The sequence below is a fragment of the Neomonachus schauinslandi genome, chromosome 5 (genome assembly GCF_002201575.2).
Source record: "Neomonachus schauinslandi chromosome 5, ASM220157v2, whole genome shotgun sequence".
Lineage (NCBI taxonomy): Eukaryota > Metazoa > Chordata > Mammalia > Carnivora > Phocidae > Neomonachus > Neomonachus schauinslandi.
The window spans coordinates 140625404-140640316 of NC_058407.1; the positions used below are offsets into that span (position 1 = coordinate 140625404).

Here is a 14913-nt window from a genome sequence, read left to right on the forward strand (position 1 = left end):
TTAAAAAAAATAAAAAATATATTTTGGTTTCTTTTTTTTAAAAGATTTTATTTATTTGACAGAGAGAAAGTGCACAAGCAGGGGGAGTGGCAGAGGGAGAGGGAGAAGCGGACTCCCCACTGAGCAGGGAGCCCAACACGGGGCTCTATCCCAGGACCCAGAGATCATGACCTGAGCAGAAGGCAGATGCTTAACTGACTGAGCCATTCAGACACCCCTAAGATTTTATTTTTTTAAGTAATCTCTACACCCAACATGGGGCTTGAACTTAAAACCCTGAGATCAAGAGTTGCATGCTCTACGGATTGAACCAGCCAGATGCCCCGCCTTAACAAATTTTCTAATGCAGGCACCTGGGTGGTTCAGTTGCTTAAGCATCTGCCTTTGGCTCAGGTCATGATCCCAGGGTCCTGGGATGGAGCTCCGCTTAGCTTCGGGCTCCCTGCTCAGCGGGGAGTCTGCTTCTCCCTCTACCCCTCCCCCCTGCTCGTGATCTCTCAAGCTCTCTCTCCCTCAAATAAATAAAATCTTTTAAATAAATACATTTTCAAATGCAAATTACGTGTGTTTTAAAATTTCGTTACCATCAAGGTTCAAGGTGCTGACGGACCATTAAAAAAATCAGGCAATTCTGCATTTTTGTCAGTTTCTGAAGAGGAGGGAAAGGCCCTGGGATCGGAAAGACCAGTGTCACCAAATGTGACCCTGGGCAAGTAACCTCGCCTGCCGTAGCGTGAGTCAGGCTTCAGATGGAATTCTGGCCCTCCCACCTCCACATGCTGCCTCCCCACCGCTCTGACCATCAGTCTCCTTATCAGTAAAATATGAATAATAATAACATGCATGGAATGCTTGCTGTGGGCTGCGTACTACTTCTAGCACATTGCTTGTTTTAAGTGATCTCATCCTCACCTCAGCCCCGCAGAGAGAGGGGCTCTTCGGATCTCCATTTCATGGCTGAGGATTCTGAAGCACACAACTGTGTCATTTGCCTGGAGCTGCCCAGCCAGTAAGTGCTGGAGCCCAGGACGAAGCCCAAGCAATCCGACTCCGGGGTCTCTGGTCTTTTCCGTGTGCGACAGCTCCCTACCTGTGGGGCAATGTGAGCATTACACAAAATAATACACATAAAGCACCTATCATGTGGCCTGGCATGTGGCTGTTAGAATTACCTCATCATATCAAATATAACTGTGGGAATGTCTATTGGTCTCTAGCCCAGTTCCTGGCAAAAGGGGGACCCTAGAAGTTGGTTTTCTTCCCCCAGTGAAATGATGCGGAAACAGAGAACATGCTCCACAATGCAGGCACTCACAGAAAATGCTCATTTATGCATGTTATTTTTTTAACCTTTGGTACAGGGAATAATACCTCAGAACCTGTGGGATACACCTTTGCTACAGGCAAATTCGTGTCTCTACTCTCATTTTCTTGTTTTTCTTATGCTTTTTTATTGCCATCAAGGTTTCCCTAGACTGGGAAAAGCTTGAGCCAAATGTCACAGACAGTAGAATTGGCACGAAATGTTGCCAGTGCTTGTGAGTTTTTGAAGGCTCCGACTTCCCCTCAGTTTGCTGAGGGGTTGGGTTGGGGGGGGGCCTACGACTGCAAAGCCAGGGCCCCAGAGGTGTCCTCCTATGGCTGGGTCTTCCTGGGTCTCCCCCCTGGGTAGGGCATCTGGCTCTCCCCATGCACATACCTGCCTATGCCCAATGCTCCCATAATCTGTCATCCACATGTCATTCATACAATTACTTCTTCACAGCCACACCCACACATACCTTCCCCCCCCCCAAGGACCCCCCACACACAACACACAGTACACAGACACCTTCTTTACTCCCCCCCAACCCACTTACTCTTTCATTCATTCTGATGGCACGGAGGTAGAGTCCTCCGTGCTGGTCACCGTGCTACATACTCAGAGATCTTTTGGCCACAAACACTCACATATACACTGGTTTCCGCACACATTCCAATTTTCCATGCAGGCATTTGCACGCCCCTTGTACATATAACCACAGGTAACCCCCACATATTCACATACATACACACCCCTGTGAAGACACTCGTTCCGTTCAGGCCCCTTAGATCACCTGGCTAGGTTTAGAATGGTCTTTGATTTTGCTTTCTCCATGGCATCTGGCTGTCCTCATGGCAGACAATGTAAAGGTGTCAGTAGGGTAAAAGGCTTGTGAAATAGCACAATTTTGAACATGCTGGCAGGTTCTGGTGTGTGATGTTTATCTTCAAAACAGACCTCACCTACCTTGTTTTCCAGGAAAACGCTCCGTATTTCTCCCAGTCATAGGAAAACACTGGTTGCTGTCATGGGCAGGAGAGCTGACCTGGGGGAGGGCAGCAGTAGTGTGAGCTGGGTCAGGCTACTACGTTGCTGACTGTGGACTGTGGACCCCCGAATCAGGAGGAGGGCAAGGGAGAGGGAGGCAATGAGCCACACTGCCCTACTCATCCCACCCTGAGATCAGCCTCTCCTGACTTAGGAAACCCAGAGCAGGTGGCCACCAATTCCGCATCCTCCCTGTGCTGACCCCCTCACGATGGCATGTTGTTCACTCTCACACCCCCGTATATTTCCAACCTCCCACCGACTCCCCAGGGCCCAGGTCCTTCCTTTGCAAACACGCTCTGAATCAGTGTGAAGTCCTCCATTTCAAAGTAAAGGAGCTCTGCTCAGGGAGTCAAGGACAGGGTAAGGATTCATTAAAAACAAGTACAAGGAGGAAGCCCGGGGTCCTTCTGTGGAGAGCGCCACTTTCAACGGAAGCCAAGGGGAGGCACCGTCCTTACATTCAGGACAGACCCTCCAGCTCCCTCCCCAGAATCTTCAGCTACCAAGTGGGCAGTGGCGTAGTTGAGGACATGGACATAGCGGTGTCTGCCTCTCTGAGAGTCTTGGGGACAGAAGCTTCCATAGTTCCTATGAACGGGCTAGTGCCATAGACACCAGGGAGAATGACAGCCAGGGGCTGAGGAGAGAGCATGTCTTCGTTTCCCATCCTACAATGGGAAGCCTGGGTTTCAAGGTCATCTTTGACACTGGGGGGCTGGAAGCAGGAAGGGTCTAGCGAAGAAGGCACGGGGGTGTCTAAAACACAAGTGGGCAATTCGTGTATTGTCAATCTATCCCTAAGAAACTTAGAAAGTAGCACTCGGGGTTGGGAAGAGACGGGAGGGATGAACAGGTGGAGTGCAGAGGATTTTTAGGGCAGTGGAAATACCCGTATATTCTATAAGGATGGACACATCATGATACATTTGTCGAAACACGCAGAATGCACACCACCAGGAACAAACCCTAACATATGGTCAGAGTCACTCTGGGTGACTCTGGCATGTCCACGTCGGCTCATCAGTTGGAACACGTGTTCCACTCCACCGGGGATGTTGCGAGTGGGGGAGGCTGTGCATCATGGTGGCAGGGGGTGTGTGGGAAACCTCTACCTCCCTCTCTGTTTTGCTGTGGACCTGAAACTGCTTGAAAAACAAGTCTTGGGATGCCTGGGTGGCTCAGTCGGTTAAGCGTCTGCCTTCAGCTCAGGTCATGATCCCAGAGTCCTGGGATCTAGTCCCGCATCGGGCTCCCTGCTCTGTGGGGAGCCTGCTTCTCCCTCTGCCTCTGCCTCTCTCTCTATCTCTCATGAATAAATAAAGAAAGAAAGAAAAAAAAAAGAAAAACAAGTCTTAATAAAAATCAGTCTACTACTAGATAAAAGGAAGAGGAAGGGATTAGGCTGGCCGGAGACCATGAGAAAGCACGCAGTGTCACAGAGAAATTGAACTTTATTGAGATTTCCTCCCTGATGAAATCAGAACGGCAAGAACACTGGAAACTTTCCACTTTGGAGAGAAATAGCAACTGTTCAGGCACAAATACTTACAGATAACTCCTCTTGGGGGGAATCTCTGGATCCTAAATTTACCCCCAGGTCCCAATCTCCCTCCTCCCCAAAGAGTCAGAATTCTGCTTGAAATCCACATCCACAGAGCGGGGGCCCAAACAGCACTGAAAGCCTAGGCAGACCCGCTGACCAGCCTACGGGCCATTTAGAGAAAAGGCAGGTTGAGAGAGCAGATGGAACAAGAAAGGGAGAAAAGATCACAATGATAATGTCGGCCCCAGCCCCACGAAAACAAAGATCCTGTATGAATGTACGGGCCTCCTTGCACTCGCTGCCCCCAAAGCGACGGGGGCATTGGCTGCTATAACAGTTCTGTACTTTGTACGGCCCCACTGCACAGAGAAAACCTGATATGCTCGAGGACATTGGGAACATTAAGGAGCAAGGTGAGAGGGGATGTGATGGGGAGGTGAGGCAAGGGCTGGCTTTTAATGAGAAGAAAAGCAGCTCATCAGGCCCTGGTCACCAGGCTCCTTGGATGACCCAGCAGGCCCCTGGTGCTCTGCTTGACTCTGTCCTTAGAAACAATATCCTGGAGGCTTTGGGGCCTCTGGATTTCTTGTGGGAGGTTCCAGGTCCTGCTGCAGCATGCACCCGAGTGCTAATCATTCTGGGAAGCAGGAATTCCAAATTCTCCACGGGGACCTAATCTGATTGATCAGCAATTTGCTTCCATGACCTCGTCCTCAGAGTGCCTCCCATCTGCCTTCATCTACGCTTTCCTTCTGGTCCAAGGTGACTCCCTGGTGCTGGTGGGTCCTGACCCAGGCCTCATGGTGAAGCCCCCCAGATGGCTCGCTCCCAAGTGAGGCTGGCTCACGAGGCCGCAGGTGCCGCTCCGGGCAGCCCTGGCCCAGGTCTCCTGGATTTGCACGAACTGTTCAACCCACCTACTTTTCGTCAAAAGGCTCCTTCCCTCCATCCCCCACTGCCCTCCAGGGTTGCCCAGCAGCCAGGCAGGCCCCTCACAGAGCATCCTTTCTCCGTGCCCGCTGGCCTCTGCTGTCTCCCTCAGCTCTCTTGGACAAGGCAGTACACGCATATTCACACCCGTCCGTATTTGAAGGCCCTGGCTGCCCTGTGGTATGTTTGGTGCGAATCAGTGTCAAGTTCAGGTGGAAAACCGAATGTGAAGCCTTGGTTGCCACCCACACCGAGTGGCTGGCACTGGTTCTGACTCGTGGGAAATCACTCTGAGTTTTGAGTATTGGCACATCAGCGAATGGAGAAGAAAGGGGAAGCCATGGCATGAAAACCAGGAGGGTACGACCCTTCCGCAGAGCGTCTCTGCAGAGAAGGTTTGGAAACCGCCTCCTCCTCATCTGGGGGAGATGGGCTGCCCAGAGAATACCCTCATGAAAAGGAGCAAGGTTTCCATCATCCCCTCTGAAACCCAACGCCTTTGGGGTCTGAGTTTTCCAAGACATGCAATAGACAAAGACACACTGCAAACCAATTAACCCTCTGAGCCCTTCTGGTAGTTTCACTGAAGTCACTTCCAAGAAGTCAATTACCTGAATGCATGGAACACTCAGCCTCCTCTTGGGGCCGAGAAAGGGACCGAGCTTCCCAGCCGGCTTAGAAGACTACATCGGAGAAATGGCAGGGGGGAGGCAGCTCTGTCTCCTAGTCTGGGGGACTCCTGTTCTCTCTTAGCGTTCTGGTATCCTAAACCGTTCCCCTGCCCCGAGAGGAAGCAGGGAGGAGGGCCTGGGGGTAGGCTCGAAACCCAGGTGGATTCTGACCCAAGAGACTGTCCCCTGTTGAAGCCAACCCAAGCGAGGAGCAGGCGAGGGCTGGAGGACCAGCAGGAGACTGCTGGGGGGAAGCCACGAAGGACGTGAGCAGCCCTACAGAAGTCAAGTCTTCCCTATTTTCCCAGCTTAGAGGGCGAAAAAGGAATTTCAGCTGCTTTCAGCTGGATGCTCATCACCTCAGTATAAGTTCAGTATACACTAGAATTTAGCTGCTCTCTGTCCCTTTGCGATAGGACCCAGGAAAAGCAGGCAGGGCCTGACCTGCCTCAGTCAGGCCCCCCACTGAAGCAACAAGACGGGCACACTATAATTCACAGTTTCCTCTGGCCTCCCTTGACCCGCACCCTCCCCCACCACTGGCCTCAATTAACTCCCAAATCTCCGGCGTGTAAAAATTCTTGCCAGTGTGGCTCAAAGGGTTAATAAACCAGGACTTCTCAGAGAGGACACAAGCTCATCCACCAACAGGAACCCCAGAACAGCGACACAACGACCTAGTGTTTCTTATAGCGATTCTTTGGGGTTTCGCCACACCCTGTTTTGTCACAGTTGAGAGCACCTGGATTCTTCCCTAGCCCAAGGCTTCCCAGGAGGCTGGGGAGCTCCTGCGTGATGGCCCGCTCAATCTTCTCCAGGAAGCAGCCCCCCATATAGGAGCACTGCTGAGACAGCAGCTTGAAACTGGAGATGGGGTTGATGCCAAAGAAGTCCTTGTAGGCCTCGCGGTTGGGAAGGTCAAACTTGCTGACGTTGGTCTTTGCCAGGATGGTCTTGAAGATGTAGAATTTGTCGGGGTCTTCCACAATGTCCTTAAAGACCAGCTCTCCATCACTGAAAAAGGTCATTTTGTCCTTATAAGTCTGCAGATAGCGGTCGACCAGGAGGGCGTGAATGCGGACCCGGATGGCATGCTGGCGGATGAAGGCGATCTTGTTCTCCAACCTGTTCTCGATCACCTGGTTCAGGTCTTCCAGGAGAGAGATCTCTTCCTTGAGAAACAGGTCCCAGTGTGTATCGGGCCTGTAGTCTTGTGGCCAGAAGGAGCTGACGTAAACCCTCGGGGGCTCTGTGACATTGATGAGCGGGGCCAAGCTCCAGAAGAGGGCCCCATAGACCCGCATGAGCATCTGCGTTGCCAGGTTGTCGGCCTTGTTCAGGATGATCCTTATCTGGGACTCGCGTCCCTTCAGCTGGCGGAAGAGCATCTCCAGCTCCAGACCCACGTCCAACTTGGTTGGGTCAAAGACGACAAAGATGAGGTCCGCTCTGTCGATGAACCACTGGCACACATCATTGAAGGGGTAACCTTGGGGGGGGGGGAGCAAGAAGTCAAGCTGAGCAGGCTCACCCTAAGCCCCTCGTGCCCCCTTCCAGAACCAAACCATTGCCTGGGTTGAAGGGAATAAAGGCAGTAGGGATTTTCTGGGCTTCCAAAGACTAAAAGAATTAATTGCGTATCTCCTGCGCCTTGTCAGCCTTCAGCCAAGAACAGCCTGATCCTTGTTTTAATCTATGGAACCCAAGGCTCCAGGAAAGTAAAATACTTTTTCAAAATGGAGATCTTTCTACTGTCTAAAAAGATATGGGACAGTGGCAAAGACATTGAAGGGCTGAAGTCAGGGAATTAGAAGAATATGAAAGAGAGGATATGCTATTTAGGGGGAAGCAATGTGGAGCTGGCCCAAGACCCAGACTGGAATTTGGGTTCTGCCACTGGCCAGCCCAGTTCCAAGCTGTACCATCTTAGCTACAAAATGACAAGAAAAACAATAATGCCTAGGTTGATATAAAGATTAGATGTTGCTATAAGGAAAGCACGTAATTAAATTGCCTCTCACACAGTAGGTGCTCAACATATTTTAATTCCTTCCACTTATTTCCAAAATGAGGAGACTAGGAATACCTGTCTTGAAAATTTTCTACAACAATCAACCAGTAATGCATACAATTATCTGATGCATAATAGAAGAATAAAGGTTAATTTACTATTATAATTATTAGTGACAATATTATTACTAGTAGTAAAATAGTAAGGAAACCAAAATGAGAGTTATAACCATAAAGTGAGATCCACCATCTGGGCCTGTAGTCCTACAAATGCCCTGTGATGACTCATCTCTGCAGACAGCCCTGTGTCATGGTGATACTCACTGGCCTCTGTCATAACCACGTGCCTGCTGGGCCCAAAGTGGCACTCCTCTCCCACTAGAAGAGAATGCTGGGAAGTCTAATACAGGCTCCTGGTCAAGCAGGCCTGGTCAAGCAGACACTGGACCAGGAAGAGTTCGAGGTCAGGTTCAAACCAGAACCCAAGTTAACCAGAGGTCAAGTACACATGGACAGGGATCCAATTCATCTTGGACAATGCTGGCCACCTTTCCTCTCCCCAGTCTGCTTACCACCCCCTGTCGAATGGTCTTCTAAGACACAGCTCAAGCTGTTCAGATACAACCGCTCAACTACCTCTTTCTTGCTGCTTGCGGTTCTCAATGATGCCTGGTGTATCCACGAAAGTGACTCGCTCCAGAAGTTTGTGGGGAACCTCGATGCCAATCAGCTTCTCTAGGAAATTCTGGCCAAATTTCTCAAGGGGTGAGAAGGACCGGGCGCTGTCGGCAGCCATGACGATACCCTCGATGGTTTTCAGCTTGGGTCCGTGCATGAGGACAGTGAACTCAGAGGTGGTGGGCTCAGCACCTGCACGTATGGGCACGAGGTCAGTCGGGACACGGTCACCTCTGCGACAGAGACCCTACTACAAGGTAAGTGGGTAAGCCAGGGGTTTCAGGGCAGACTTACCCCAAGAACTGGATACCCTGCTTGCTAAGCTAGTGTCTTCTTTCTTCTTTTAATTGTAAAATATATGTCACAAAATTGACAGTTTTAACCATTTTTGGGTGTACAATTCAGTGGCATTAAGCACATTCACACCATTGTGCAGTCCTCACCACCATCTATCTCCCAAACTGAAACTGTCCCCACTCATTCCCCCTTCCCAGCCCCCGGTAATCTCTCCTCTAATCTGTCTCTATGGATTGGATGACTCTAGGCACCTCGTAAGTGGAATCGTAAGATATCTGTCCTTTTGTGTCTGACTTATTTCAGTATAGTGTCTTCAAGATTCATGCATGTTGTAGCATGTTTCAGAAATGCATTCCTTCTTGGGGCGCCTGGGTGGCTCAGTCGTTAAGCGTCTGCCTTCGGCTCAGGTCATGATCCCAGGGTCCTGGGATCAAGCCCCGCATCGGGCTCCCTGCTCCGCGGGAGGCCTGCTTCTCCCTCTTCCACTCCCCCTGCTTGTGTTCCCTCTCTCCCTATCTCTCTGTCAAATAAATAAATAAAATCTTTTAAAAAAAAAAAAGAAATGCATTCCTTCTTAAGACTGAATAATACTCCATACTCTATCATACGGATAGACCCTTTTGTTTATCCATTCATCCATCCATAGATGTTTGGGTGGTTTCCACCTCTTGGCCCTTGTGAGAAATGCTCCTGTGAACACGGATTGTAGCTGCTGATTTCTTGTAATTCTCATCATTCTATTGAAGACACACATGACTGTTTCATCATGCCTTCACATAGGACAGTGACACGCCAACACACAGGCAAGAGAATCCCACTATTACCTGTATAGAGCTGGTAGCGAGTGTTTTCCAACCCGAGGAGGTAGTTTATCATGGTGGATTTGCCAACGCTCCACGGTCCGAGGAACAGCACCATGGGCTTGGAAGTAATCTCCCCATCTGCAGGCAGCAGGAATGACATGGAAATGACTGACAAAGTTTATACAGGAGTGACCCAGTGCTTCCCGCCGCATCCCGCGCCCATCTGACGGAGTTATAGAATTCTACACCAGACCGGGCAGGGTGTGGCAGTCCGTGGCACAGTGTGTGATCACCCAGTTAAAAGATACCAGGAGACGTGATTTTGGCCTTACACAGATCCTTGGCACATGGGCACCAGAAGGAGGTAAGTGACATCAACAAACACACCAACTCAGAGCTCACTGTGGGTGAGGCCTCCTGGTTTGCATCTGGGGGACGGTTCATAAGAAGGGGAGAAGGGAACTACCACAGGGGAAGAGGTTAAAACTCTGCTACCTGGGGGCGCCTGGCTGGCTCCATCAGTAGAGCTTGTAACTCTTGATCTTGGAGTCGTGAGTTCAAGCCCCACATTGGATGTAGAGACTACTTAAAAATAAAGTCTTAAGGGGTGCCTGGGTGGCTCAGTCAGTTGAGCATCTGCCTTCAGCTCAGGTTGTGATCTCAGGGTCCTGGGATCAAGCCCCACATTGGGCTCCCTGCTCAGCAGGACGCCTTTTTCTCTCTCTCCCTCTGCCTGCAGCTCTCCCTGCTTGTGCTCTCTCTCTGTCTCTCTGTAAAATAAATAAATAAAATCTCTTTTAAAAAATCCTAAAAAAAAAGTAAAAAAAAAAAAAAAAAAACAAACAAACCCTCTGCTATCTGGATCGGGAACAGAAAAAAAAAAAGACATGAAAGAGGCTCACACAATCTTAGACATCCTGGACGGGGGCCCCCTGACATCCTACCTCAGGCTCAGCCTGACCCTGGGCTCCAGGCCAGTCTCAAATTAGCCTCCAGAGACCGTGACCTATTTGCCAAGTCCCAGGACCAAGCACTGACTAGGTAGTTCTTGGGTTTCTGGGCCCTGTGTCCAATGTCAGGAAGAGCACCCTGCCTGGGCCACACCAGTTGGGGTCCCTAAGAAGGGAAAGCAGAATCCTCCAGTGCTTTCAAAACCGGGGGCCGGGGGGCGAGGGGGATGAGACCACTGGCTGCTGACTCGCAGGCGTCTGTTCTTGCAACTCGTCTCTGAGCCACGGCACAGGGGCCAACCCAGTGTCACGTACACCTCAAGTTCTCCAACCTCTTTGTCTCCCTGAGCCCGGCACATAGGCCCTGACAGTAGACACTCTTTTTTTTTCCATTTTGATGTATTTAATTTCTTGGTTCAAAAATCAGAAGTATAAAAAGGTATAGAGTGAAAGTCTCCCACCCCTGTCCCCCATCCGCTTGGGCCATAACACCCACTACGTATTCTTTCAGGCATTTTAATGCATGCAATCCAAGCAATAGGAGCAGATATCACATTCCCCATCTTTTTTCTCCAAAGAGGAGTACAGTATTCTTCTTGTTCTGCACCTTGCTTCTTGAGGTGCTGGTTTTCTTTCTCGAAGGTGAAACTTAGTCCCAGAAGACCAAGACGGTGTCTCATAAATGGCAGGCCATATATAATTGCCTGAAATTGATACCACGGCCCCGCCCCATTCCTCCCTGCCGGAAAACACACACGATGAGTCGCTGGCATCTCTGGGTGTCAGCCCCTGGCTTGAGGACAGGAAGGGATAGGCAGTCGGAGAGGGTGGCAGGAATCCCCAGTTACAACCACAGAGATGCTACAGAGAATGTCTTTGGCCCAGGCCTGGGAGACATGAGGGGAACTGGACCTTCCAGCTCCAGCAGAGACGAACCAGAAACCAACCAGAAACGGGCTCTCTGGGGACTGCTGTTTCAGCTGTCTGCAGCAGGGGGCGCTACTGCCATGTGCAGGAGGCCACAGGTGAGACACAGGGAGGCTGCGAATCCCTGGTGTCTTCGCATGAGGGCCCTCTTCTGTGAAGCGGGAATAATGGCTAGCCTAAACACCCTACCCACTTTAGAGCCATCGAGAGCATCACATGAGAGAATACAGAAACCCCCAGTTCACAGAGAGAGAGATGTGTAACGCCACTCACCATTCAACCAGACACCACCATGAAAGTTTTCAGAGAGGAGCAGCTCGGGAAAAGGGCACGGCTGCGGGGAACAAGACTCTCACAGACCATTATCGTGGCCACAAACTGGTCCGACCTAAGGCGACTTGGCAACAACTACGAAAATGCTTAACTCCATTGTTGCACTTGGAAACATGTGTCCTACAAAAATGGATCTGCACGAAAATACCTAGCAATCAGAGTTGCGTTTGGAACGTTTTTGGAACTGAACGTGGCAAATGCCCGATCGTCCGTCAGCTGGACAATGACTACCTAGAGTGGTGCCTTCAGAGGCTCAGAAAGAGCAAAGCACGGCTGCGCACCCACAACCATGCGCTGTGATACCATCGGGCAAAACGCAAACAGAGAAGGACGCGCCTGTGTTTGCTCACAGGCACGGAGCAAATGTCTGGAAGTATTTGCAGGAAACTATAACAGAGGGAGTCCCTGAAGTGGAAGGGGAGACGCTGAAAATCAAGAGAGGGATTTTTATTTTTCAATCCGTACTCTTTTCCACTATTTGATTTCTTTTTGGCAACAAGTATCCCTTGTTTTTATTATTCTGAAAATGAATCCAGACCCAAGGAAAGCCAACTGAAGAAGTGATAAGGAGAAAAAAAAAAAAGGATTCCGGGCAAATTAGGGAACTTGACACATGATTTCTTCGCAGTCAGGGGCCCTGGGGGGCTGTTCAGCACAGGAGGGATGGAAACTGGGAAACCATGACTGTACTACTGAAGCATGAGCGCACGCAAACAACGTGGTCTCCACCAAACCCTGTGCAGATATGGGTACCCTTGCAGGGGAAGGATGATCCCGGGACCAAGGCCTCCGGGGGGATCTAGGAGAGCTCAGCTCCACGTGTCCTCACGCCCGCCACTCACACAGCTCAAGAGGGACGGGGGAGGGGCTCTAAGCAAACAGCATCAGCCACGAGGGTACCTGTGATCTCGTGCTGCCGTAGCTCGTTGTATTTGTAAGACTGCTCCAGGGGCTTGATGGATGAGTGGTAGATCTTTCGAAGCCGCTGCAGCACCACTGGGGGCAGAGAAGGGTGAAGGGAGAGGGTGAAGGAGAGGGTCCAGGCTCACTCTGCAGGACCCCTCCCCCGAGCTGGCAGCCTCACTCTATGGCCATACATTAGCATTCCTGGAGGGAGTTGGTCCACATCCCAACCCTCAGAAATCGTTAACCAAAAGGCATTCCCTCCCACCCTCAAAACCTCCTGCACTATTTTTTTTTTAAACTTGATCCTCTTCTCCCTCCAGGGAGAAGCAACTCCCAGGGTGAGGCAGGGAGCCTGCAGGGTGTGAGGCCCAGAAGGAGGAACTGGGGCCCCAAGCCAGGCTGTCTAGACCCGACCTTCTCACTGCTCCCCTCTAGCTGTGCGCCCCATGAGACCCATGCAAACCCGAGGCTGCTCTGAGCTCCAGCTAGCTCCTCAATGAAGAGGAGACATGAGCCCCACTGAAAGCCTTGGGTTATTCTAAGGATGAAGTGCCAGGAATAAAAGGGCTTTATAAACTGTAAAAACCAAGGCAGATGGGATGAACTCTCATTAGCAAACCTCCCTGGCCACGGCATGAAGGCTGGTACCCGGCCCCCGGCGGCAGTACTGGGATTTGTCCTCGACCCTGGCCCTGTTCCCTCTGCTTGGATCACCTCTCCTCCTCCCTGCCAATCCAGAGCCCCCACCCAGGCCTTGGACACTGCTCTGGGAGCCTCTTCCACAGAGCCCCCCATCTCCAGGGCTCTCAGCCCTGGGGACCTGCCGGCCTCAGAGCCCAGCCCTGGACCCAGCCCCAGTCCCAGGTCCTTCCTCTGGTTACCAGAGTAATCATCCACTGGCTTGTCCTCATTCAGCATCAGAGTTTTCTCAATGTGGGAGCGGTCCCTCATCGGGGCTTCTTCACTCACATCCTCTGCCTCTTCTGGGGAGAGAAGCACAGAGCAGGGTTAGGGCAAAGCTAAGAGCCGGGCTTTGCTCTTTGCAGGAAAGGGCATAAGGAAGTGCTGCAGGAAGGCTTGCCAAGTTCAACTGAACCGAGTTCTGTCTCGAGGAGACTCTGAAAATCCAAACTCAACTTCCGCTAAACTCCATGATCCATTTCACGTATTCAGCAAATACGGACTGAGTACCTACCATGGGTCAGGACTGAGCTCCATGCTAGGAATGCAGTGGTGCCCAAAACAGACATAGCTCCTGCCCTTGCGGAGTTTTCGGGGGAGAAATCATCTTGAAAGTAAGGTGATAATTACAGTCAGTGTTGTGGCTATGGCAGGAGAGATTCCAGAAGCTATGGGGGCCTAAGATGTGTGCCTACGAAATCTCAGCTGGGGAGTCAGAAACCCTCCCTGGGAGCTGAGATCAGAGGGGAGGAGTTCAGGAGGTAAGATGGGGGCAAGAGACAGGACCCGTTTATAGGAGTCTGCGTTACTTCCTAGGAGCACTGGCAGCCAGGGAGGGGCTCTAAGCAAACAGCTGACCTGACAAAAATGAGCATTTTATCAGGATCACACAGGCTACTATGGGGCTTGGGTGGGAGGAGCTGCAGCTGGATGTCTTGGGCCACGGGGGGGAGGGCAACCCTCGCTTCTGACCAAGTGGGAGATGCCCTGGTGACCCCCTGCAGGCTCCCAAGGAGGGGTGCCCACGTTGCAGGCCTACCGGGTGGGATGGACTTGGGCATGAGGGGCAGGGGAGACCAGTTCGACAAGGGATGGGAGCAGAGAAGAATCACTGTGCCTCGTGCAACACCTCAGGAATGTGATTCTCCACCAAGATCTGCCGGGGCAGCCCAACCCCAGACGCAGCACAGAAGGGACAGGGGAAAAGGGGAGCCACCGGCTGGCTGCAGGCCCTTCCCCTTGTGGAGGGTGCAAGTGCCCAATAAGCAGTGTGGCAACTAAATCCTGCAAGGAAATCTGTGGGGGAGCCATGCTGGAAAGTGAGGACTGAGCTCAGGTCCTCCATCCTGAAGGCCGCTCTTGGTCCAGGCCAGCATATTCGGATGTGGCCTGGGGGGGGCGCCGGCCATCCTTAGGATGCACTACATCTCCAGTGATGGCCCTGCCCTCCCCTGTGCCCCATCCCCCAGTCCTGCAGGACATCAGTCCCAGCCAGCCTGAGATTTCTTATCACCATCCTGACTCTGGTCCCCGTCCACCCCACCGGACCCAGCCTAGTCTTCAAGGGGAGAACCCAGGGAGCTCCAGAACACACCATACCCACACCTCTCTCCACCAGCCTGCCACCACAGGGCCCCAAAACCTGCCACTGTGTCCCATGTCCTTCAGGTGAAGGCACTGGCCCACATTAAAGTAGATTGAGGGACCCTAACAGGGAGGCTCCAGAGGGCCTCACTCGGAAGTGACCAGGTTATTCTGGGCCCTACATGGTGCAGCCTCCCACTGGTCCCTCCCACCAGGGTTTAGTGGCTCATGAGCGGCCCAAAGGCAC

The 14913-nt window shown here is 51.6% G+C and overlaps 1 protein-coding gene across 1 annotated transcript; it reads right to left on the reverse strand.

The window, feature by feature from the left end:
• Positions 1–6174: 6174 nt before the first annotated feature.
• SRL (sarcalumenin) lies at positions 6175–13397 on the reverse strand. The gene is made up of 5 exons (XM_021698274.1): positions 13283–13397; positions 12396–12491; positions 9307–9423; positions 8144–8377; positions 6175–6986 (listed from the first exon to the last, which is right to left on the reverse strand). The coding sequence occupies exons 1-5, from the start codon at positions 13350–13352 to the stop codon at positions 6175–6177; spliced, it is 1329 nt and encodes a 442-aa protein (XP_021553949.1). The 5' UTR covers positions 13353–13397.
• Positions 13398–14913: the final 1516 nt, after the last annotated feature.